General features: G+C 39.7%; 1 protein-coding gene across 6 annotated transcripts in view; it reads left to right on the top strand.

Annotated features, from left to right (window-relative positions):
* ASB3 (ankyrin repeat and SOCS box containing 3) overlaps nt 1–26,828 on the top strand; it is a 120,534-nt gene that overhangs the window by 70,431 nt on the left and 23,275 nt on the right. For all 6 annotated transcript variants that reach the window (XR_002824750.1, XM_023735170.1, XM_023735162.1 and 3 more), the window contains 4 exons: nt 2,776–2,953; nt 5,352–5,549; nt 13,754–14,011; nt 19,967–20,100. Coding sequence is in view for 5 of the 6 variants with exons in the window: in XM_023735170.1 (XP_023590938.1) it covers nt 2,776–2,953; nt 5,352–5,549; nt 13,754–14,011; nt 19,967–20,100 (768 nt within the window). In the remaining variant the exon portion in view is untranslated. The remainder of the gene's footprint in view (nt 1–2,775; nt 2,954–5,351; nt 5,550–13,753; nt 14,012–19,966; nt 20,101–26,828) is intronic.

Genomic DNA, 26,828 nt, shown 5'->3' on the forward strand with positions numbered 1-26,828 from the left:
CAGTCTCCTTTAGGCCAGTAAATCTGGTCTTTTTTTTGTGAGTTAGAATTTTGTTCTACATCCTTCTCCAGCTCTGTCCAGAACCCTCTGTTGTGATCCCGGTCAGAGCAGTCAGTGGTGGTAGCCGGGCACCATCTAGCTATACTGGACTCAGTCTGGTGGAGGCCTTGTAGCTGTGGTCCATCAGTCCTTTGGACTAATCTTTTCCTTGTATCCTGTTCTCTTCATTCTCCCTTGCTCCCGAAGGGATGAGACCAGTGGAGTATCTTAGATGGCTGCTCACAGGCTTTTAAGATCCCAGACGCTACTCACCAAGGTAGAATGTAGAACATTGTCTTTATAAACTGTGTTATGCCAGTTGAGCTAGATGTTCCCCGAGACCATGATCTCCAAACGGACTTTTAAACTCTCTCCGAACACTGTGTATGCACTCACAGTGCTAACCTGACGAAGATGGGTTGTTGAGAGACCTAGGGAAATGCTTCCAGATTGCTGGTGGCTTTTTAGTTTGTTTTTGTTATTTCGGCTTTTTATAAACTACCTCTAAGTATATAAAGCAAAGTTTATTTAGGCAGAAGGGTGTATATTTTCTTATTTCTGCTGTCTCCTTACCAACCTTCTGATACTCAAGATGAAATAAATAAAAGAAACAAACATTCAGTAAGTGCCAATTTAAAGTATCTGTTATAAATACTGAGTCTATAAACCTTGGAGTTGAGAAGAATCTCCAAAATCATTTATTCAAACACGTATTTGTTTAGATTAAGAATCCCAATTTAAGTGCCTTGCCAGAGATCTAGAAACTATTTCCTGGCAGAATTAGGGTTTGGACCCAGGGCTTTTGACTTCTGATCTTCCTCCTTCTACTACATTGTACATTCCTGAGGACTACCCTAATTTAATCTCTGATTTCTAGTCCCATAACCCATTGCCGTCGAGTTGATTCCAACTCGTAGCAACCCTAGAGGACAGAGTAGAAATGCCCCATGGGGTTTTCAAGGAGTGGCTGGTGGATTCGAACTACCGACCTTTTGGTTAGCAGCAGAGCTCTTAGCCACTGAGCCACCAGGGCTCCTCTAGTCCCATAAGTTCCAGTAATTAGTGTCTAATATTTAGAATAAAATAGGTTAATCTGCACCTTAAGGGCTCTGTCCTCATGCTGAATCTGTCTCCTGTTACCTAGAACGCTAAGCTCCTGTTTTACTTTGTTCTTTTTTGTTTTCTTTTCTCCTCTCTGAGTAATTAAGAACAGCCAGTAGAAAAAGGTATGTTTATAATGTGACTATAGATCTTTCCAACTCCTTAAAATAGTTTTCCTTTCAGTTAATTATCCATGGTTTTCCCAACCTTTTCATATGTAATCTTAGAGGGACTTGTTCCTTATTTTTTCTGATACTTTGAAATTATCAATCAAAATGAAGCATTGATTAAAAACAAAGTTAAGAAGCTTTCTTTGTTGATTTAATCTCTTCTCAGTAATGGTGCTCACTTTTTTCCTGAGTCTGGCAGAAGATGAAGCATCTACCAAGAGTAAATCAAGAAGATTCTAGTTGTCTATATGTGTTGAATGTCCATTTGGGATTTCTGAAGGCTCCATAAACTCTTTTTTTTTTCTTTTTTTTTTTTAAATTTTATTGTGTTTTAGGTGAAAGTTTACAGCACAAATTAGTTTCTCATTCAAAAATGTATGCACAAATTGTTTTGTGACATGGGTTGTAGTCCTTGTGATATGTCAGCACTCTCCCCCTTTCACTTTCCACCCCGGGTTCCCCATGTCCATTTGTCCAGGTTGCCTGTCCCTTGCTGCCCTGAAGGTTCCATAAACCCTTAAACTTACTGTTTGTGTTTTGCATAGTTTTTATCCCTCTCAGGACTTTGGTGTATTCATGGTGCGTTTATGGAGCAGCCTTTTAAATAAAAGACAGGCATTTTCCCCTTGATAATTATTTTTCCACTGAGATATAGTCTAGAAAATTTAAAATTCCCACAGTCATGTAATAACACCATACTTATCATATTTAGCACATTATTTGTCACTGAGAAATGTTTGGGGACATCTGCTATTTTTAAAACCTTCACAAAAATTCAGGTCATTTTCAGCTTTTCAGATCTTCTTTACATGTTGGTGTCTGAACAACTTGATTGGACTTAAGCTTTTTAAAATCAACTCAGAACCCATTTAAATATACCTTTTCCTTTTATTGTGGGTTTTATTTATCATTTAATGGTCATGAAAGAAAGGGACGTCATACACAGTACAGTCAACACTAGTTTTAAGGCATAGCCACCATGATGTGTCATATCTCCTGGTAATTATTTTCATAAATCTTAGTCTGAAGTGATTAGTTGCGTGTATAAAGTGTCATAGTTTAGAATTCTTCTAATCTTTTGCAGTAATTATCAGAAAGTTTATCCATTGTTGATGATTTACATTTTTCCTTTTTAAACAGTTACTTATTGGATCCAAAGAGTGCTTGTTAGAGGAGGGATTAGCATGAAATGAATCCTTCATTGAATAGGATTTTTGTTTTAGCTTAAAAATGAATTCTGAAGCGTTAGTCACTTGTTTTCTTGCAGACATAAAAGCAAAAACAATTAAAGTGATTACCAACAAGCTAGCAAAATAAGTATCTGTATTCAGCAGTATCCACTGAGGGGGAAAATACTGTCCTGTGAAACCCTTGTATGGCAGCTGCTTTGAAATTTCTGTTGACCGTAATGGTCTTCTGCATGCGTAAATGAGGATTACCTGTCTCATGCTTTATTTTGTCTTAGGTGCAAATGTCAATTGTCAAGCGTTGGACAAAGCGACTCCTTTGTTCATTGCTGCTCAAGAGGGTCACACAAAATGTGTGGAGCTTTTGCTGTCCAGCGGGGCAGATCCTGACCTTTACTGTAATGAGGACAATTGGCAGTTACCCATTCACGCAGCTGCACAAATGGGCCATGCCAAGTAAGTGTTAAAAACAGGAAATAAAACCGGGGTCATTGTTAAAAGACCCTTCACCTCCAAGCAGAAGTCTTAGGATTCCTTTCCCTACCAGTTGCTAGGTGACTCTTCACCCCTAATCTGTCCCCTGCACCGTCCCCAAGCAGAGTAGCTAGAGATGGGGTAGCACCAGGGACCTTCTCAGAGGGTTGAGTCTTCCCTCTGGGTTATTTGGCGTTGGCCATGGTCCCCCTTCTTCCCAGTGTTATCTCAGACATCTTTAGGCAGCAGTCTGATGGTGCTCTTCACTCATTTACTTTACCTCCCTGACTCTGGAATGCTTTTGAGTTTGTAACCCCTTCTGGAGTCGAGTCTTTTCTTTTGTACATGCTAGGTAGTCCTCCCAGTATTGAACCCCTTGACGGGACTTCTGTATTTAGTCTCAAGTCCACCCCAGTATTTTCCCCTGCCTCTGTTATTCTTCTTTATTAGCTAGAAGTTCCCATGAAATTATTGGTATTTTCTGGAGGGAGAGGGACTTAAGAAAAGTTGGAGCTCCCTGAAACTGGGGATTCTAGTATCTTTGGAAGCTAGTATGTTGTCGTTAGGTGCTGTTGAGTCAATTCTGACTCATGGCTACCCCATGCGACAGAGTGGAACTGCCCTATAGGGTTTTCTTGGCTGTAATCTTTACAGAAGCAGATTGCCAGGTTTTTCTCCCACAGAGCTGCTGGGTGGGTTCGAACCGCCAGCATTTCTGTTAGCAGCCAAGCGCTTAACCATTTGTGCCACATCTTTCACATGGGGTCGCTATGGGTCGAAAAGGAGTCTGTGGCACACAGCAACAGCAAAACATTTAGTATGTTTTACAGAGTAGGAAGACAGATTCTGTGGCTTGGTTATTATGCCACTAGGTGGACGTTACTTCACTGTTTCCTTATAGGTAGATTGTCCTTGGTAGAAGATTTTTCCAACCCATTTAAAAAAATTAAACACATTCATTAAATTTAAGATGCTGTTAGACAGACTATTTCAACAAAATACCTAGGTTTTATAATTTGATATTTTTCTTATTTTTGATCATTTATTTAAATATAAATCTTACATACAATTTTTTAAATAGCACTCTGAGCTTTCAGTTGGTGCTAAAACTTTCTTGGGAATTTGTCCTCAATTTTGAGAATTATGTTTGTCACTGATAATTTCCTTCCTAACCTAGTTCTAAGGTACCCACTTCTGTGAATGTAAAGTCTTCTTAAATATTATTATCTTAGACCTGCCTTACATAAGGAAAAGTGGCAAAGAGAAAGATAATGTTACAAAGATAATTTTGGAGTAGCGCTACCTGTCTTTTCCCAGAAAGAGAGGGAATTTCCCTGTTGCTTTAAGTGTTCGGCTGCTAACCGAAGGTCTGTGGTCTGAACCCACTAGCCGCTCTGCAGGAAAGAGATGGGCAGTCTGCTTCTATAAAGATTACAGCCTTGGAAACCCTATGGGCAGCTCAACTCTGCCCTACATGGGGGCTATCAGTCGGAATCGACTCGATGGCAATGGTTTTTTTTTTTTTGTTATCCTTAGAGTTTTATTTTATTTTTAATTTTATACAAGTCCTTTCCCTGGCTGACTGCTGGAGGTAAAGTAACATAAGAACTTAAGTTTGAATGGTTTCCTTTAAAACTTTATCTACCTAGCAACCCACTCCTTTACAAATTGGTGTCAACATTTAAAGAGTTCATAATCTTTTCAGAGAATAGAATATTGTGAACAACATAAGCAGAAATTATGATGTCTTCCTGATGAAAATGTTATTCTTATGTCATTCACCATCTTTAAAAATTCTTACTAATTAGAAAAATGAAACTTAGTTGGTACTTTAAGAAGGAAAATATTTTCTTGATGCAAGTTTATATTTAGTGCAATGAAGTTTTAAATACTGGTAGTGGGAAGGTAAACAATTAGCGAAAAAATTCTAAAGGAAAACATATTATCTGTTTACTTATAGAAACATAATTCTGTTTCAGATATTTCAGGATCTTAGTATTAAGCAACAATAATAAGTATAACGTTTTGGAGTAACTGTAGCATGTGGAGCCCTGATGGCATAATGTTTAAGAGCTGGGCTGCTAACCAAAAGGCTGGCAGTTAGAATCTACCAGCCGCTCCTTGGAAACCCCATGGGGCAGTTCTACTCTGTCCTATAGGGTCCTTATGAGTTGGAATTGACTCGATGGCATTGGGTTTGGTTTTTTTCCTTGGTTACGTAGCATGTAGTAATTTTAATGTAGGTAGAAGATACACTGAAGATAGAAGAATTCTTAGAGTCCATCAGTAGTCGACTGTTAAAATATGTGCTGTAAAAATGTTTGTCTACCCTCATATACATATAAAAACATTAAATGCTTCTGAATTTATGTATTTGCAGAGTCTTGGAATTGTTAATACCATTTACTAACCGGGCCTGTGACACTGGGCCAGACAAAGTGAGCCCTGTTTACTCAGCGGTCTTCGGAGGGCATGAAGATTGCCTAGAAATACTACTCCAGAATGGCTACAGCCCAGATGCCCAGAAGTGTCTGGTCTTTGGCTTCAATTCTCCCATGTGTATGGCTTTCCAAAAGGAGTATGTATATTGACTGTATTTTTATTCCTTTTTTGCAATATGGAGATGAGAGTCCCTGTGTGGTGCAAGCGGTTAAGCGCTCAACTATCCAGAGGTACCTCGGAAGACAGGTCTGGTGATCTGCTTCTGAAAGGTCACAGCCTTGAAAAGTTGGAGCAGTTCTACTCTGCACACATGGAGTCGCCATGAGACGGAGTTGACTCCACGGCAACTCACAACCACAACGAATAATGGAGATGCTTTCCTAGGGGCCTTCTTTCATGGCGAAACTATCTTTGTTGGTGCTAAACTGTTAACTTAAAAACAGAAAACAGACAAGCAAACAGGAAAAAGCTCTGTGATGCACCTTGTTCAGTAAAGCTGTAGGAAATGAGGTGGTAATACCAAGATTTTTTTCCTTCTCTCTTTGGATCTGGATTTCATTTTTAGTATAGTAATAAATGCAGAAATTCTATGATATCCTTGGCCTTCAAAACAATTTAAGAATTGGAAATGGGACTTTATCAAGTAAGGCAGTGACTGTATTTCAGGCTTTAATTATTATTTGAAATTTGTATTTATAAGATGTGTTCTGAGCCTAGAATAATACTTTAGTATTATATATGTTGTTGCATTTTCAGTATATTTGATGTGTGGCATTTCTTTATGTGAGTCAGAGTATTAAAAAATTTTTAAAAATATTTGTGTTACCACTTCGACATAATCCTGTGGGGTGAAAATAAATGAAATGAAGAATTACTGCTGCTTTACTAGCTTCTGGCCAACAACTTGTCTATAAGATCCCCAACTTTTTAAAATAGAGAGTAAGCGTAAGGCTTTTGTAAGAAAAGGCATATTGGGTAATATCTATGGTCTGTTCAATAATGGAATAAGTCGTGCAGGGAGATCCTACTGTTTTTAATGATGCAAAAGAGATTGCAGGCCTACCTCACATTTCATTGGCTTTCTGGACATTTAAATATTTACTGAAAACTTATTTACTAGGCTTTTCAGTCTTTACCATCTCTTAATCAGATACAAAACTTAAACATTTGCTATGTAAAATAATAGTTCATTTTGTTCGTCCTGAATTTAAGCATCCAGGTATACATGTTACTCTGAGTGTTTGGGGATTTGATTAATAAGGATATGCTTACCTTATGCATAACTTTCGTGATATCATAGAATTTCATTGAATACCCCCAAGTGTTGTCTTTCTAAACAGAAGAGCACTAACTACTTTCAGTTTACCTTCAGTAAGACTGCATGATGACTTTTTTTTTCAGGTTTCATTGTCAGTACCGTATCTAACTCCATTATACATGTCATTTTTATTAGATCAGAGTTGCATGTTTTTTATTAGATCAGAACATAATGCTTTTGGATAGTTTGTGAAGGTGTGTCTGCAATGTAATAATGATGGTCGTTGTGGACCTTCATCTTAGGAATGGTTTCTTGGTCTTTTCTGTCACAGCAGTTAAGCTTATGCCTCAACATCTTTAAGTGTAATTTGAGTAAAACCTGTATTATTTTATTCAGTTAACTTTTTAGCTCAGGATCAGCATTCCGAAACATTTTTGCTGGGTATCCCCTGGAGAGGATGAGCTTCCATTTGAAGCAGTGACCTTTAACTCTTCTCAGCGCACCAACGCCTGAAGGAAAGGTGTCTCCACTGTACAGGTCTGCAGCAAAAGCGGTCCCTGTCCTTTGGGGCTAAAAAGTTAACAGCTGCAGTGACATGAAGCCTGTCTTTCAAACGCACAGTTGAGCTATTCAACTCACAGGAGAAAATGAAAGAAAAGGATTCCTTCAACTAGGATAGGTGAAAGAAGAGGGAAGCTGAGAAATTTCAGGACAGTTTGAACAAATATGAATGCCTTTTGTATATGGCTGTAGGAGAGGGACCGTGGCTTAGCTGAGCTGATGTTGTCTGTCTTTCTAAGTGATACTGATCATTTTAATCAGATTTGCCTCATAGAAGTCATTGTGTCCATTGTAGTCATCGTTTCAAACGTGAATACGTCTGACAAATGTCTTCATGTCTAATGTATAATGTCTTCATTTTATTTTCAGCTGATGGCTGACAGAAAGCACTCAGTAAAACTTACTACATGGCCTTTTGATATTTAGCTAATAGTTGGTTAGATAGTTTGTTGGCTAATTGAACATAAAATGCTTGAAATGTTTGCCCATTTCTCTCTCTTTGTTTAAAATAACTTTTTTCATGTTGAATTTCCTCGTACTGTGCACTGTTTCTCTGTGCGTGTTTGAACTGCAAAGAGGAGAATGGTGGAAAATGTACAGGCTCCCTCAAAGATCTCGGCATTGATGACTTTTTTAGTTTTTCAGCCTCTCCTCTTCCTCAGTATCTGATGATGTACACTCTTTATATAACGTGTAATTTCTCAGTGTGTCAGTCAGTTCTTGATGTTTATGTTAAACGTGATGCACTGTTTCTTTTCACTCTCTTGGACTTGAGGCGTTTTCCTGGTTCTCTGTCGAGGCCTGAGAGAAAATCTGTAGAAGTGTTCAGGGAAATACATACGTATGTCTATGTAATTTATATTTTAACCAAAGGTTATATAAGCCTCGGAAGAAAGGCCTGGTGATCTACTTCCAAAAGGTCACGGCCACTGAAAACCCTAGAGAGTGCAGTTCTACTCTGAAACACATGGGGTCGCCATGAATCAGAATCGACTGGATGGCAGCTTGGGTGGGGGATCGAGCCCTAAGGTCTACTGTGTGCTCAATGACATGTAATAATCAAGGTAATATGCAGCCCTGGAGTTTCTTGCATTTCTGGAGCTTGTGTATTTGAGACTTTTTAATAATCTTCCACGTTTAGCAGGGACCCCAGAGTTCAGGACATGCTGACAAAGTTCTGTGATCCTCCAGTTTATTCTGTGCTTGTTATTCTCCATGTAAATGGTAGTTTTGTTGGAAAGCGTCTGTATTGTAGCGCTGGACAGTTTCATAAGCTCTCTGGGAAGGCGTACTCTTGCCCATTCTAATGCAAGGCAGTGAGAGTGATTGGACGTTTAGAACTGGATTTTCCAAAGTCCGTTTTGTCAAATATTAATTCTGTAGATTATTAATAAATATTACATGGGGTGAAAGGAGTTGTATAGTTAATTAAGTTTGGAAAACAGGGTTAAACAATGTTAAATAGGTCTCTTTCCTGGAGGGCTTTTAAGAACTTTTTTTTATGGTGATGTGGTTTATCAATTCCTAAGAAGGGAGTGGATCTACAAAGGTTTGAAAAGTCTGGAGACGTATGATAAGCTGATGTTTACAATAAATACGGTTTTCCCTGAGTTTATACACTTTGTAGGTGTGTTACACTCTGTTTATGATGGTTTTCTCAGTTTAACTGTTGGATCCGTTGCTTTAGTTTTAAAGGAACTTCTGAAAAGGTGTCTGGAAGTTGAGCAATATGTATGTATATCAAACATATAATTTGAAAATGTAACTAGCATACTGTTTTTTTTTTTTTATTGTAGTTAAAGTGAAAGTTTACATTTCAAGTTAGTGTCTCATACAAAATTTTATATATACATTGTTATGTGACCCTAATTGCTCTCCCTATACTGTGACAGCACAGTTCTCCTTTCCACCCGATTTCCTGTGTGCATTCAACCAGCTCTTGACCCTCTCTGCCTTCTCATCTCACCTGTGGACAGGAGCTGCCCATTTAGTCTCATGTATCTACTTGAACTAAGAAGCACACTCTTCACGAGTATCATTTTATGTCCCACAGTCCAGTCCAATCTTTATCTGAAGAGTTGGCCTCGGGAATGGTTTTAGTTCTGGGTTGACAGAAAGTCCAGGAGCCATGCTTTCTGGGGTTCCTCAGTCTAGCATACTATTTAAAAGTAACTTAATTCTGTATTTCTCTGCTTTTAGGACTCCCTGTATCATATATCCCAAAAGCAAACTCACTGCTGTTGAGTTGATTCCAACTCATAGCAACCCTGCAGGACAGGGTAGAACTGCCACATAGGGTTTCCAAGGCTGTAAATCTTTACAGAAGCCAACTGCCATCTCTCTCCCATGGCTGGCAGGGTCAAACCGCCGACCTTGCGGTTACCAGTTGAGCACTTAACCATTGCGCCACCAGCACTACTGTATAGTGTCTAAGGGTTCTCAAATTTATTTCATTACAGAGCCTTTTTATATGGAACATTGTCAGGGACTAGGGTTCCATGGAACATTCTTTGGGAAATGTAAGGCTGGCATTAAAATATTCCCCAATTTGACTATTTCAGGAGGTGTTCAGCTTAGTGATAGAGAAGATATTTTACATGTTTGCTGTATCATATTCACTGTTAGATTTTGATTTGATATATTATCGCAGCTCTATCAGTTACTAGCTCTGTAACTCAACTCAGTGGTTGCATCTAAAATAGGGATAATAATAGAACCTATTTCCTAGGGTTGCTGTGAGGATAAAAGAAAATCACGAATGTAATGCGTTTAGTGTAGTGCCTGGTACAGAGTAAGTACTCAATAAAGTTTGCTATTATAGGAAATTATATGTGCACACATTCCTCCCACAGCTTTAGAGATGGATGCTTTATCTTTTGGCACTGCCAAAATTAAAATTTTATTAGCATGATGCACAAGCCTAGGTGCTGTATTGAAATTTTAATAAGAAAGCTACTGGTTTTAGTTTTTTTCCAAATGGAAAAGGGCTAAAGTACCTATCTGTAGCACTTAATCTAATAAGGTGCGTTTAGAGGCTATCAACAGTATATACTCACCGTTTTATTTCGTAGCAAAACTATGTCCTCTGGACTCAGTCGCTAAAGCTGCTGTTTCTATGGTTAGGCTGTTGATGGTTTCAGATGGCTCGAGGGAAGAATTCCACCAGTCCCTGAATGGCACCTGTGAATACACGCGCCTGAAAAATCGCCTGACTTCTGAGAATTGTATGTCACGTCTGTAAGGAGGCAGTGTCTTGAGCCTTGCTCACAGTTTCCTTGCATATTTTTTGGAACATGTTCAACAGTCCATGTGTGGCTTGTCTGTTCTATAGCAGCATCAGCAAGTAATAACTGCAGGCCAAACAATGAGAGCCTAGTCAAATGAGGTCAGAGTGGTTGAAATAAATTGGTGGTAGCTGTTTAGAACCATCAGTCAGAGGCATATCCTGGAGCATTTCTGGTAGTGCATGTCTTCTGGCAACAAATTCTCTCAGCTTTTGTGTATCTGAAAGCAGCTGGGGAAGAATGCCCATTACGCACAGGGCTGCTTTCAAGAACAATGATATGAACGTTGGCTGCCTTCTCATCAGGAACAGATAGCCAGATGTCAGACAGGCAACAAAGTTACTGTTTTTTTCTTTTTTTTATACAAATAAACTATGGAATTATAGATTTTTTTCTTTTTCTAATTGCTGTGTAAATAATTAATAGTGAAGAGATTCATGCTTACTTTTTTTAGCTAAAGAGAAAGAACACGAATTGAAGAATAAATAGATTTATAAAGATATGCCTAGGTTAGGTAAGGAGCCCTGGTGGCACAGTGGTTAAGCGCTCGGCTGCTAACCAAAAGATCAGAGGTTCAAACCCACCAGCCACCCCGCAGAAGAAAAATGTGGCAGTCTATCGTTAGCTGCTTAGGGTCCATGCCCTGGAGCAGTCGAGCGATTAAACATACTCTGAGTCAGAAGGAGAGAGGATGTTTCTTGGGAGGTGACACTAACAGGGAGTCTGACAGCAACACAGGCTGTCTTTATGGAGTCCCGAAAGGCAGTTTTACATTCGAGCTTATATATGGCTGGTACAAGGGTTACAAGGGTCTTTTTGGCACATAGCCCACAGATGGCATGGCTGGATGAGTTATTCATTACAAGATAATTACAAGGGACTCTTTATCAGACCAAAGAGATACATGCCGGACATCTCCTTATCAGGCTAAAGATACGCACGTCAGACTTCTGGGCTCTGATCTTCATGGGTGGGGGGTTGTAAGTCACAGGTGGCTGGACAGAACAAAACAAAGTCATTAACAAGGGTATGCGGAAAGGACAAGGCAGGCAGAAAAAAACAGGTTCATCATGGCGTTGGTTATGTCAAGCTCTCAATCACCCATTCTGAAAAGGAGAAAACATGTCGTGGAGGATTAGGGTCACAGTCTGCTTTGGTAAAGATTTACAGCCTTTTGGAAACCCTGTGGGGGTGGTTCTACTCTGACCTACAGGCTCGCTGTAAGTTTTTGCCTGGGTTAGGTGACATTTTACTTATGTGTATAGTGTCATAACTGCTTAAAACCTTGATTTTAAGCTCCAAACACAAGTCCTCAGAAGGAATTGGTCTCACTGATGGTGAGTTAAACATTTTTATTTTATCTAAAATTTTTGTGCCTCTTACTTAGGTTCGATGATACTATGATGAATGAAATATTTCTTTTTCTTGTATAAAATTATTATAACATTGATGCCAATTTTAAAAGTGGAATAATTTTATTCTTTTTTTTTTTTGCAGTTTCTACACAGCAAACAAACATGTTTACTAAATTTTGTTACAGTTATAATGTTATAAGCAGTTTTTGAAACCTGGTTACTCAACCATCATAATTACAGTTTTAAACAATTGTGTAATATTTCATGCTTACCTGTTCCTCTGTTGTTGGACATTTAGGCCATTTCTTCTTAAAAGTCTGTTATAGACAATACTGTGTTTTCTCTGTTACAGATAAAATGTATTTGTGCAAATAGGATTTAAATTCTTTAGAATTTTGTCTGTTGGAAAATTCTAAAGAATGGGAGTGTACTGAATCAACGGAGTCTGAACATTTTAAATACTTTGGTTTATTATATTTTACATTTTATTTTATTGCATTTTACCAGTACTTACATAATGCTGGTCCCGTGTACCAGAAAGATTAAGTAACTTACATGTTCAGAGTCACACAGCTAGTAAGTGGCTGAGCAGGCTGGTGCCAGAGTCTGTGCTCTTTATGACTTTGCTGTGATACTTCTTTTGATGTACCTTACAGTTAGCTGTCTTGAAAAAGGTGGTAGCAGTTTTCAATCAGTTTCGCCACAACTTTACCAGTATTGGATGATAAAATCTTAAAACAACAACAGTAATTTACTAGATATAAAAGGATAATACCTGTCTTCTATAAAGTATTTGAGAAAGATAAATTTAAAAATAAAAAACTAAGTTAAAATTTTGTTCATTAAAAAAAGAAAGGCTTTTCTATATCACAGTTTTTTTACCACTGGAAATTTAAAAGTAAGAGAGAAATTGATGGAGGCTATTACTAAAGGAAAGTGGTATCTGTCCTAGAATGAATCATCTATCTTAAGGGACTGATCACATTGTATAATAACTTTGTTTGGCAAGTACTTTATATTAGAGATACTTAATTGTACAAAAAAAAAATCACAATTTGAGAGGAGCTTTGAGTTGTGGTGTTCGTGAGGAATATTGAATATACCATTGGCTGCCAAAAGAATGAACAAATTTATCCTGGAAGAAGTACAGCCAGAATGCTCCTTAGAAGAGAGGATTACAAGACTTTGTCTCACATACTTTGGACATGTTATCAGGAGGGACCAGTCCCTCATGCTTGGTATATTGGAGGGTCAGCGAGAAAGAGGAAGACCCTCAATGAGATGGATTGACACAGTGGCTGCAACAGTGAGCTCACACATAACAATGATCAAACGATCATGAGGATGGCGCAGGACTGGGCAGTGTTTCGTTTCTGTTGTACATAGGGTCACTGTGAGTTGGAAGTGGCTTGATGGCACCTACCAACAACAATAACAACTGTTAAAGGAAAATGGTATCTTGGAGAGTCCTAGAATGAATCTTCTGTCTTTAGGGACTGGTCACACTGTTTAATAACTTTGGCAAGTAGTTTATATTAGAGATCCTGAATCGTACCAAAAAAAAAAATCACAATTTGAGAGGAGCTTTCTATGTGTCAATGATAATTTTTAAAATTACATATTTGTTTAAAATGAATTTTCTAAATTATAAACGTGTAATATCTGCTCATAGTTGAAAATGAAAACCCATGCAGCAGAGTGTAAAGTGAAAAGTAAAAGCCTCCTCCTCCTTATCCCCTAACCTCAACCACCCACTTTCTCATCCACTCTTCCTGTTTTCCACTGATAACTACTGTTAACAATTTGTAAGAATTATTTTTGATGTCAAATTCTCATTTCCTCTTGTTTACTTTTTTGTTTATGTATTTTTTTCATGGTGCAGCTGTGAGTTCCTTGGTATTGTGAATATGCTTTTGAAATACGGAGCCCAGCTTAATGAACTTCATTTGGCCTACTGCCTGAAGTACGAGAAGCTGTCAGTCTTTCGCTACTTTTTGAAGAAAGGTTGTCCGTTGGCATCATGGAGCCATATATCTGAATTTATCAGTCATGCAATTAAAGCACAAGCAAGATACAAGGAGTGGTTGCCACATCTCCTGCTTGCGGGATTTGACCCACTGAATCTGCTATGCAGCTCTTGGTAAGAAATCATACCATAGTGGATGTTAGTCTTTTTGCATAAATGTACTACCTTTAATTGTCCCTGATTTGTTGAGATCGCTGTGTTGGGAGAAGGATGTGTGGGTGATGGCTGGATGGGCGTGTAGGAGTTGGGGGGGCTGGTAATGGTGAGCTTGAGTGTCAGGATACAGTCTTGTGAAAAGGTAAGAGGTGGCTGGAAGGGGATGGGAAGAGATGGATACCTGCAAACTGCTCTGAGAGGAGCATTTTCTCCTATGTCTGGCCGTCCTCACACTCTCTTAAAATGCCTTCGATGGAAGAAAGAACTGTTGGAGCTGCTTTGGAGATTTCTGTTATCCCTCAGTCTGCTAGATTGAATACTCCTGCCCTACAGCATCTTTTCTATTTGAAATTTGTCTCCCTTAATAAGTACTGATTCTGACGCAGCAGAAGACAGAACTTGTTTACTTCAGGTAGTTCCTCAGAAGGGCAGTCCTCTAAGAGTGATTATGTGAACATCGAGTCAGGATTTTTCTCGAGCGAGAAGAGAGACTGTGCCTACCAGCCTCCAGCCTTTGCAAAAGTTAATGTCCAGATGGAACTACTGAGAAGGTTACCATAGCAGTGAGAGGGCTCTCTACCTGATAATTCAAGTCAAGGGAGAAAATAGAAGGCTCTAGGAAAATGGAGGATATGGATGTTTTATAGAACTTCTTCCATAAAACATCTAGAAGGCTTCTTTTTGGTGCTTCAAGAACGACTGTTCACTAAAATAATGTTTAGACAAATACTGAGATTTTGCATTTCAGCAGAAAAGTTCTTTGATATCTTGTTGTTTGAACATTTCCTTTCAAAAGAGGTCCTCTTTGGGGGTCAGGTAGATTCTCTATCTTCAAGTGACAAATGGGTTTTTATTAGGCAGTATCCCACCTTTTCATTGTGTCTGGCATTACATGGAATTCAGGAATTTTCACTAAGCAGAGAGTTTATGCTTAGAACTATCATCTCTTTCTGAAATAGGAAGAATAAGTATTTCAGATATGTGCTTTATACGGAAAGACTTCTTTCTGGTAGATGATTTGTGAGGGTATAGACGTAAAAGCAAAACTGAGATATACGTTCAGATTTCCACCTCACTCTCTGTTCATCCTTACAGATTGCGTCCTTGAGGGTGTCTGCCCCTTTCCCCAGCAGCTGATTAATAGTTATTCAGCACATGTTCATTGTTGCAATTCCTTCCATACCTTTTCAATTCATTTTCACTAAAACCCAATCTAATTTTATTAAGTAATTGAGTGAAATATAAAGATTAGTGACAGTTCATTGAGAACACTTTTAAAAAGTTATTTGTATCAGCTTATTTTTCCTGACAACCCCTCCCCGCCACATACACTATTGAGATATAAACTCTAAATAGATGCTGTATTATTTGCTAGTAACAAAACAATTTAAAACCAAAAAAAAAAAAAAAAGCTATTTAAAAAAAACAAAGCTATTTAGGATACTCTTAACCATTTAGTGGGGCCCTGGTGGCACAGTGGTTAAGCGTTTGGCTATTAAACGAAAGGTCGGCAGTTCAAATCCACCAGCCGTTCTTTGGAAACCCAGTGGGGCGGTTCTGCTCTGTCCTATAGGTTCGCTGTGAGTTGGAATCAATTCGATGGCAACGGGTTTTGGTTTTGGTTTTTTAACCAATTAGTGAATTTCATGGTTGAGTCTGAACTCCTGACAGCCAGAAGCAGCTACCTCTCAACACACCAGGGTCCACTCTCTGGCTACTGCTGTAATTCCGTCCTACGCACGTGGGCAGCCGTGGACAGCCCTGACCATCGCTTCTTTCATTTCTTGCTCCACTGTGGATGCCTCCTGTCCCCAGGGTACCCACTTTCTTCCCAGCCATACTCATACTCTGCTAACTCTGACTAGGAATCTGGACGTCATACTACTTTCAGCCTTCGCACTCCCCTCTGGTTCCTAATTTATCTATGTATTCCTTTAACTAACACTTAGCATAGTGCCTACCGCATGCCAAAAAAAAAAAAAAAAAACCAAACCCAGTGCCATCAAGTCAGTTCTGACTCATAGTGACCCTATAGGACAGAGTGGAACTGCCCCACATGGTTTCCAAGGAGCGCCTGCTGGATTCGAACTAGCAACCTTTTGGTTAGCAGCTGAACTCTTTACCACTGTGCCGCCAGGGTTTCCCCTGGCACATAGTAAGCACTATTTTACGTTCTTTGCCACTGTTAGCTCATTTCATATAAAATGGAGTAGGTACTACTGTTATTTTACAGAGGAGGAAATTGAGGCGCAGAGTATTTAACATGTCTGCCCAGGATCACACAGCCAGTAAGTCCTGGAGCTTAGATATGAAGCTAGGCTGTCCTGTAGTGTGGCTCAAGTCTGCGCTCCTAACCACTTTGCCGTGCTGTCTGTGTATCCACAGGGATTGGCCATTGTCTCATTTAATTTTAGCTACCTTAATCCCTGGTGGAGCCCTGGAGCACAGTGGTTCAGAGCTCGATTGCTAACCAAGAGTTGACAGTTCCAATCCACCAGCTGCTCCTTGGAAACCCTTTGGGGCAGTTCTACTTACTTTGTTCTTTAGGGTCGCTGTGAGTCAGAATCGATTCAACTGCAACGGGTTTGGTTTTTTTTTTTTTTTGTAATCCCTGGTGGCACAGTGGTTAAGAGCTCGGCTGCTAACCAAAAGGTCAGCAATTCAAATCCACCAGCGGCTCCTTGGAAACCCTACGGGACAGTTCTTCTCTGGTGGCACAGTGGTTAAGAGCTCGGCTGCTAACCAAAAGGTCAGCAATTCAAATCCACCAGCGGCTCCTTGGAAACGCTACGGGACAGTTCTTCTCTGTCCTTTAGGTTCACTATGAGTCGGAATCTACTCAGTGACAACAGGTTTGATTTGTTGGTAATCTCTTGGTGGCATAATGGTTAAGAGTTCGGCTGCTAACCAAAACGGCAGTGTGAATCCGTCAGCCGCTCCTTGGAAACCCTATGGGCCAGTTCTCTTCTGTCCTATAGGATTGCTATGAGTCAAAATCGATTCAATGGCAATGGTTTTGTTTGTTCTTGTCTAACCTGGGGAACCTATGCCAAATTTCCTTGCTCCTTCCTGCAGCTAAATTAGGGAGAACTTATCCAGGGGAAAAAAAAGTAAACATTGCCTCTTTTCCTTTCCTTCCCAGCCAATTACGTGGACTTCTGGTAGGGAGAGGGAATTTTTTAGCTTTATTTTTCTGGAAAGTTTTGTAAAGTATACCCTCCCATCCCCAGTTCTGATATATCCCCCAAGTATGAAGAGCCCAGTTGATGATTTCTGAGGTACTAAGCCAGTAGGTGTGTTGTATTTATAGATGTGTTACGATAGAAAAGACTTGAAAACCAGTAAATTACAAATTATTTTGAACAAATTGTCGTGCTTTTAGCTATCTCTGAATTGAGAATGCCAACTGCATATATTTTAGTCTGAAGGAGTGACTTCAGCCACTTTATATTCATTAGAAAAAATACAACGGGAAATTTTACTTTTACAATGAAACTGCTTAACATGGTCAGATTTTTTTCACTGATCTTTTATTGAATGGATAAAGCCAGTGTCTAAGCTGAACATGATAAATATTTTGCTTTCTTTGATCAAATTTGCATTCAAAGAGCTGTTATAAGAAAAATCCCTCCTATAAAAATTCCAATATGTTGTTAAAGTGGATTTGATTTTATCTTAAATCACATATAAGTCTGTTGCCTAATCTTTGTCGTTTAAGTTATAAACGTTTTTCCTAGGTATTGCTTGTCTTAAACAGTCTTAAAAATGTATCTGGCGGAATAATTGCCTGTCACAATATAATCTACAAAGTTGAAGTATTTTTTCAGCTTTAAGTGCAAGGCTAGGTTTTCCTCCCCTTGGAATGTAATGGGAGAAGAATAGAAAGTGTCATCTTTGCGTTTAGTTGATTAACTGTCACTCGTTTCTGATGGGACAACTGCTCTGTGTAATGTAGTGGTCAGTGTAATACACTAACAGTCATTTTTAGTGGCATTATCAGCGTTGGTAAAATAAACTCACCTTTATATTAACTAAAGCTGTGCAAACAGGTTCGCTTCTCATGTGTGTTCAGATAACTCCGTAAAAATCACTCTGTGTTTGGTCTCAATCAGACCTAAAGCGCATTAAGGCAAAAATAATGAAACCATTGAAAGAGAAATAAGGAACCTGAACCAAGTATACTTTGGCATAGGGCCCCTAGAAGGCCAAGGAGATCGTTTGCCATTTAATATAGTTTTATCATGTCGTTATTCTCAGTCTTTTCTGGTAAGTTGTGATTTCACTGAGAGAGCTTCCTGAGAAATAAAATGATTTTCCAAGGCACTTGGGCTACACTCTAAGTTTTTCCCTGTATGTTTGCTTACTGAAGAATTAAGAACTTGGGAAATAATTTTCATACTCCCAAATCAGTGGTTTCAAGGATAATTTGCCTCTAAATTACCAAAATTAAGTTGTTTTTGAGATGACAAAGTATTACTCAGTTTTTTTCTTTCCATTTTTCTCTCTATATATTTTTTCCTTCTTTAGTACTTGCTGAGTAATATCTCCCAAAAAATAATGGCGCTTTTTAAAAACCTTGAGAAGTTCTGTATTAATTACTGGAGGCCTAACCATTTTATTTTTCTTCAAACAATACAGTGATAGGGGAGTATCTAATTGTGTACAAGATGGGTAATCATGTTAGAATTTAGAGTTCTCTTTAAGCTTTGACTAAATTTCATGTATATAATGTTCTGAGGCTTACTGAAAATGTAATACTCAAGTTTTCAAACCAGTTCTAGTAATTGCAAACATTTATATAACGCTGTATAGTTTTAAAAGCATGTTTACCATACTGTCTTATTTTATTTTCAGAAACGGTCTTCTGAGGTAGGCAAGAGAAGTATTATTCTCATTTTAGAGACCAGGTTCTAGGGCTTACAGAGTCTGGGAAATATGTCTGTAAGTAGTAGAGGTGGTGTTAGAAATCAGGACTTCTCTTAGGCCAGCGTTCTTTCCCTTAGGATTCAAGTGCTTATACAATTCAGGGAAGCCTCTTCCGGGTGGCTTGTAGGGAATCTGACATGATTTCTGAAGAACAGAGGAAGAACTGTTTGTCTTGAACCTCTTCTTTCAGTCCTTAAAACAAATTTTATTCTGCTGTATTCTTTAGGGCTGGGTCTATAGTGGAGAGTGTTTTTATAGGAGAACAGTTGTATGTTGTGCAGAAGTAATCCATCTCCAGTACATGCAGTACATCATGCTTGGACATCATGCTTGGTAAAGTAGAGGGTCAGCGAAAAAGAGGAAGGCCCTCAACAAAATGGACTGACACAGTGGCTGCAACAACAGGCTCAAACATAGCAACGATTGTGAGGATGGCGCAGGACCAGGCAGTGTTTCGTTCTGTTGTACGTAGGGTCCCTATGAGTTGGAACCGACTCGACAGCACCTAACAACAGCAACACCAGTACACTCAGTTTAGGAATAACTTTGGGTGTTTGAGCTTTATCTTTTCAGGGCTGTTAGATGACATGTCTGTAAGGATGGACAATGTAGATTCCACAAAATGGTCCAGTTGGAAGGAGATAATGGCAAATCCAGTGATGACACGGGTACTGTTTCTGTGTTTCTTCTCACCACTGCCGTTCGGGGATAGAAAGGAAAGTTCCTGGCCTCCGTGAGCATAGAGATTCGTCTTGTAATCTACTGGATAAATACTCACAGGTTCAACTGAGTTTGTAGCAGGAACCCGTAGGTGATGATTCACGTCCACTGGACTTGCTTCAAGTTGCATGAATACGTTCCGCGTCCCAGTTTTCTGTCTTCCTTCCTCATTCAGACATTGTGAGAATAGGTATGCAGTGTCTGTTGCTGGGACAAACCCTTGGTATATTTTGGGTCTGATGGCATGTTAATGTCTTGCTAATACAGGATCGACTCCGTCAGTGATGAGATCCTTGTCTTCACTTTGGAGTTTACTAATTGGAAGAGACTTCCACCAACTGTTGAAAAGACGCTCTCTGTTCATGCCTCAAGTTCCTCGTGGCTTTTGCAGCAACATCTTGGTAAGATAGTATAATTTTTTAACGCGCTTAACTTTTCTTCCTTCCTGAGCTATGTTGTCATTTTAAGTGAGAAGACTCATTAGAGAACATAAGATAAATTGGATTATAATTTGCATTTTCTTCCACAGGGAGAGGGTAGGCTTGTGAGATGATAGGAATTTCCTTCAACAGAAATCTTATCTGGTTTTAGAAGTTTAGCCTTTGGAGCATATGAGGAAAATGAGGTGTTTACTGACATTTTTATTTAAAGACATCTTTTTATTTTTAATAAGGCTACTGTAAAGTGAGTCCTAAAAGTCTGGTTAGTGAATATTTAGCTTGTGGTCAGAAAAATGTGAAACTTAATTTTCCTCTTTGGACTGCGTGTGGAGTTGTGTTCCCTCTGCAGTATTTTATCACCGCTAAAAAGCATTACGATCCTTTATTCGTACTCGTGCTTATTGAATGTGTGCCAGTGTGTTGGTGTGATTTGACTGCGGAGATGAACTGGGTGAACGTTTTGTGAGCTGACTGATACTTTAAATGACTGTAAAACAAATTCTCAACTTATTCTCACTTATTAAAAAGGTTTTAAGCTAGTTAAAAAAAAGTAAAGAACACACAGTGGGGGGAGATTTGGCACAAGGAAACCACCTTAAGCTAAACAATACATACCAAGTATTCCTATTTACTTATTCAAATTTATTTTACTGTGACTATATTTTGTTAAGCAGCTTATACATCTTAAGTTAGAAAAATTGCTTCTTCACTGCTATTTTTACATGAAATACAACTCTTCATAAAACATTTTCAATAGGCTTTTAACAAGTGAACTTATGCATATGTAGAAATATATCTTCTAATCTCTTAGAAAATTACATTTAAGTAAATTTTCTCAATCAAAAACAGACATTCAGGAAAATACACTCTTGAACTGAGGTGTATCCAGACAGATTTCTGTTGAAGAAAAAAAGTAATCTGTTTGGTGTCTCTGAGCCCTCCAATATAGAATTCCTTTAATGATAGTGTTAGAAGACTCACTTGGTGTAATTCTTAATCTTGAACACTACATCTGGTTTTACTAATTATGTGTCTGCAGCAGTAGAGAGCAAGTATCTATTCAGAACAGATAGAATGTGGGACAATGGATTTGGGAACAAAGAATCAAAAGAGGGTGCATATGCCAAATGGGAAAATTCTTGCAGCTTATCAATTAGTAAAGACATGTGCAAGCTTACTCTGAAGACCTTAACATATGGCACGTTTGTCCAGATGAAGGCAAAAGTTGTGCACAAGTACATTACACTCCAAGAGACTACATCCATCAAGGATTTCTTGTTCAATTAGGCACTAGGTAGAGCCTGTGTAGTGTAATAATCATCGTCTCTTAAGAGGATTTTATTTTGGCTGAAGATTTGAAAAAGCCTTTCTCAGAGGTATTAATCCAGCTAATGCTTTTCTGGTTAATTTCTTTAGCCAACTCCTCTTTTCCTGCTTCTACATCCTTATATCCAACCGCCTTTTGGACAACTCCGGTTGGTATCCCATATTTGATGTATTCAAAATTGAACTTATTTTATTTTTTGACAAATCCTAGTGTTCCTTTTGCCTGTTTCTGATTCAGGAGATGAGGTGGTTTGGGAGTGCCATTTACCAAGAGAGTGCGTTATCCCTGGCAGCTGTTTGTTACTTGTTTCATCCACAACAGTGGTTTTAATGGGGTGATTTTGCCCCCCAGGGAACATTTGGCAATGTCTGCAAACGCTTTTTGATGGTCACACAAGGGGAGGGCTGCTGCTGGCATCTAGTGGGTAGAGGCCAGGGCTAAACATCCTACAATGCACAGGACGACCCTTCCCCAACAGAGAACTATCCAGCCCCACATTACGATAGTACAAAATTTGAGAAACCCTGATCCACAACGGCCTTGTTTCCCAGTCTTGAAAAGGCTTCTAAACGTGAACCTGGGAAAGATTTTTAACCCTTTCTTTATTGCAAACTACGTAGGCAAAGCGTGTGTTCTTCCTCCTAGTTCTGTTGGTCTCTCGGATATTCTTTTAGTTTTTCTGCAGAGGTGGAGTCATTATGCTGCTAGAATTTTAGTAGGGCTGGGAGGAAAGGATCTACCCATCTACTCAGTTGGCTGAGTTCCCAATGGGATTGTGATTCTCTTCCTTTCTATAGTTCAGGGGTCTCTCGGGGCACCCAGCTCCCTTTTTCTCTTGGATTTTCAAGACCCTCAGTTTCTGCATGTTGGTCATCTGCCCTCCTCCCTCCTGCCCCTGGAGTTTGAGCTGCAGGATTAGGATCTCTAGGAAACAAACGAGGTCAGGTTCAGCATTAACGGGAGTGAGCCCAGGACAGCTCCTCAGTTACCCCTCTAGATGTACGACAGTCTTTCTTTCACCCTGCTTTCTCCAGTAACTTATCGCGGTGTTAATAACTGCCTTAGGTGTGCCAGCATCTCTCCCTAGGGAAAGATTTCTCCATTTATTTTCTAAGCCTCTTTCAAGTCCTGGAGATGCCATGTACTTGGTCAAAATTCTCCTTTCCTCACCCTTTTCCTCCGAGGAAGTAGACCACCTGCCTTAGCAGTTTATAAGCAAAAAGACCACCAGCTCCTTGCTGCTCATCTTTTAATCATTGAGTCAGATTTGTCTTCAAAAAGTTTCTTGCATCAGAACGGAAATGTATCCAGGTAAAATTTACTGAGCGGTTGCAGCTCTACTAACATCATCTGCCTTATATATGCCTCTTAGAAATGTCAGCTCAACCACATAGCAGCAGACTTCTTAATTAAAAAATTCACCAACCCTAGCCAGCTACCCACGATCAAGTCTATGTAATTAAATTCTTATGGATAAAGCACTTGGCGTCAGCTCATCCTGAACCTTTAATTATCAAACATGTACAGTTCTATCCAGAGTGCTGTTGGGATCTAAGTCCTACAGAGGATCCTGAGAAAACCCTCTTGATCTGTTTATTTCAGTGTCCCCTGTTTTGTTCTAAAAGGAATTCAAAACAGTTTATGAGTGCGTATTATCACGAGACAGTAAAATGGGAGTTAAAAGTGGAAACACAAGAAAAATGACAAAGGTGGAAGTGAATGTAAAATGGAGTCACGGAAAGCATAATCATAGTGATCTGAAGCTTGTCTGCGGATAGTCCATAAAATGGGCTCTGAGCCTACTAGTCATTGATTTTAGGTGGAGGTGGTGGTGGGTTGTTGCCTTTGAGTCAATTCCAACTCATAGCGACCGCATGTGACCATAGTGTTTTCTTGGCTGTCATCTTTGTGGAAGCAGATCACCACATCTTCCTCCTGCAAAGTTCCCAATTTGAACAGAAAACCTTTTGGTTAGCCGCCGAGTGCTTAACCATTGCACTACCAGGACTCCTTGACCCTGGGCTAGATTTCAGGATATCTGAAGGAATGAATGACCTCTGTGCCCTTTAGCAATTCTCTTTAAATATTGTTTCTCTCAATTTTTTATAGTAGTAGGTAGCAACGAGGAGCCCTGGTGGTGTAGCGGTTAAGTGCTCAGTTGCTAACCATAAGGTTGGGGGTTTGAATCCACCAGCCACCCCGCAGGATAAAGATGTGGCAGTCTGCTTCCATAGAGATTGACAGCCTTGGAAACCCAACTGGGTCACTGAGTTGGAATCAACTCAACGGCAAAGGGTTTGGTTTGGTTTTCGGTAAGATGTGTCAGAGTACAGCTATTTTGTGTTGCAAGTTGAGTTGAAAACATTTTTAAGAGACGGTTGTAAAAGTAGAAACGAGAAAAATGAGAAAGAAACGTCTGGTTTGTGATAGGGCAGGTATTCGTTTGTGAAACCCGAGGACCAGTAAGAGGGACTTGTTTCTAAATCTGGTGGGCTGAGCAAGCCAGGGTTCCTGAGAACCCAGCTGTGGGCAGTGCTGCTTCCTGTGAGTCCCTCCAGGTCAACCATGTGTGGTGAGAACACAAGCCAGTCAACTCCATGTGGCAGCTTGCTTTATGGGACCGTTACGCTTACAGTTAAATTTTGGGAAATTACTACTGGAAACAGAATTTAGGTTTAGGAATAGTTCCTCTCTAATCCTATTTACAAGGAGCCCTGGTGCCTCAGTGTTTAAATACTTGGCTGCTAACTAAACCCACTAGCTGCTCTGCAGGAGAAAAGGCCTCGCAGTCTGCTTCCTTAAAGATTACAGCCTAGGAAACCCTATGGGGCGGTTCTGCTCTGTCCTGTATGGTCGCCGTGAGCTGGAATCGACTCAGCGGCACACAACAACAGGAACAGCAATCCTCCTTTCTGGTAGTAATTAACTAGTAGGCTAATCGTCTGCTCAAGCCATTCCTAATTTGGGGTAATAAAACGTTGGTGTTTAAAAGAATACATTCTATAGCAAGGGCATATATCTTGCTCAAAGATAGTTTCATATCATTAAGTTACTTGTTAAAAAGATGGGGGAAGGTAAGGCTCAACCTTATTTTATGCCAGTGAAAAAATTTAACTTCTCTGCTGACTTCAAGTCTCATGGTAATGAAATGATGTGGGCTCTGCATGGACACCGGAACAAACCCCAAAACCCATTGCCATCAATTCCGACTCATAGTGACCCTACAGGGCAGAGTAGAATTTCGCCGTAGGGTTTCCAGGGAGCGACATGGACACAAGATAGAGCGTAATAGTTAGAAGTTGAAGCTCTGGAATTAAACAGACATGTCTCCATCACTTTCTAGCTATGGAAAAGTTACTGATGTCTCTGAGCCTTAGATTCCTAAATTATAAAACCAAACCAAACCCGCTGCCATCGAGTCGATTCCAACTCATAGTGACCCTATAAGTGCAGAGTAGAACTGCCCCATAGGGTTTCCAAGAAGTGATTCGTGGATTCAAACTGCCGACCGTTTGGTTAGCAGCCAAACGCTTAACCACTGCGCCACCAGGGTAATAGTAGTACTTGCCTCCCATCATCTTCATCACAGATATTGTCCTTGTGGCGGAGACAGACCTCAGTTAACTGAGTTTCTTTTCATGTCTCCTTCCTTGGAACGTAGGCAGTCTTCAGTTTTTCAGCCTTGCTGTCATGTGATTAGGGTAAGTGGCCAAAGCATAGGCCACTGGGTGTGAGTTCTCTAGCCCTCACTTCCCTTGCTGAGGAAATCCGAAAGCCATTCTGAGCCATTTTGACGTCAGATGGAGGTAACCTGGAACACTGAGTTGTGACGTAAAGGAGAATCATCTGACCTGCAGAGGGTTTTGCACAAGCAGAGCATAAACCTCTGTGATATTAAGACGCTGGATTTTTAGGGTTTATTTTTTACCACAGCGTAAGCTAGCCTATAACCAAGCTGAGCCTGTAACCCATTCCTGTCCCAGAATCAATAACCAAGGAAAGGTCAATAAAAGCTACATATAATATAGTAGTATCCTTGGTAATAAGGATATTTATATGAGTGCTCTGTGGTGGAATAGCTCAACTAAAAGCCCACCGACTTCTTATTTTAAACACTGATCTGCAAAACTCTAACTTTCTGTTTTTAGATAAAATGTTCAATAAATGAAAAGTCACTAAGTTTGACAGAGGATGGGGCAGTGCGGGGGGGGGCGCAGAGATTAAAGGGTTGCTTTTTTTGGAAAATAAGTTATACTTTATGTCTAGCCTTGGTAGGCATAGAGTTAAGAAGGCTAACTGCTTAGTGAGGATCACAGCCCACTATTCACAGCGGTTCTTAACTCTAGAGGCATAACCTCTGGATACTATTCAGGATGAGGCACTCTTACTAAGGATCCAGTCAGTAACTGCCTGTCACCTTCGGAAACTGGGCATATGACCTTGCATTTGTAGAGAGGGAAGCTTTCAGCCTCCCAGACATCAGCTGTGTTCTGAGCCTTTACAACTTCAGCAGGATCCCCCTTCGTTAAAACAATGTCCTATAGTCAGCCCTGTTTACTAGATTTAAGAACCAGACTTTTTTAATGAGAAAATTTATAGCTAACTGAAAATTTTAACAAGGATCCTTCTGGCCACTTGTAATTTTAGCTTCACACAGCCTTTTACCAATCCAAGTTTTCTTTTCCTTTTTCTTTTTGGTGGGAAAATCCTTATTAAACTAGGCACCAGTGTGCCATATACACATTTTCTGGGACATTTTGCTGGTAAAACTGTTTTGGAGTTATCAGTAATCTGTTGGTTAAGAGAGGAGAAAATGTCGCCTTATGGCAATTAAAACAATTTTTGCAATTGTCCTAAGTATCAGGTTACCAGTATTGTTTGAAAGCCTGTCTTAACTCTTCCCACGTATCTGCTGCGCTGGATGTGTGTGCAAGCAGACTCCCGGGACAGTCCTATCCCAGTCAGAACAATGGAGATGATTTTCCTGATCAAAAATATCCATTTTAAGGATAGTAGAGAGCAAAGAAGAGCTTACTGTGATAGAGGTTATAGTGTTTATCCCTGCAATTGAATGAGTAAAAATCCCTCGAGATTTATTCCACCTTTAAGACCTTTAAGTTCTGTTTGTAAATTAGTTCCTTTAGAAGTGTCCTCTTAAAATTGATGGAGCAGGGAGCAAGGGAGAATGAAGAGAACAGGATACAAGGAAAAGATTAGTCCGAAGGACTAATGGACCACAGCTACCAAGGCCTCCACCGGACTGAGTCCAGTACAGCTAGATGGTGTCCGGCTACCACCACTGACTGCTCTGACCGGGATCACAACAGAGGGTTCTGGACAGAGCTGGAGAAGGATGTAGAAC

This window comes from Trichechus manatus, unplaced genomic scaffold, assembly GCF_000243295.1.
Source record: "Trichechus manatus latirostris isolate Lorelei unplaced genomic scaffold, TriManLat1.0 scaffold00005, whole genome shotgun sequence".
NCBI classification, from domain to species: domain Eukaryota; kingdom Metazoa; phylum Chordata; class Mammalia; order Sirenia; family Trichechidae; genus Trichechus; species Trichechus manatus.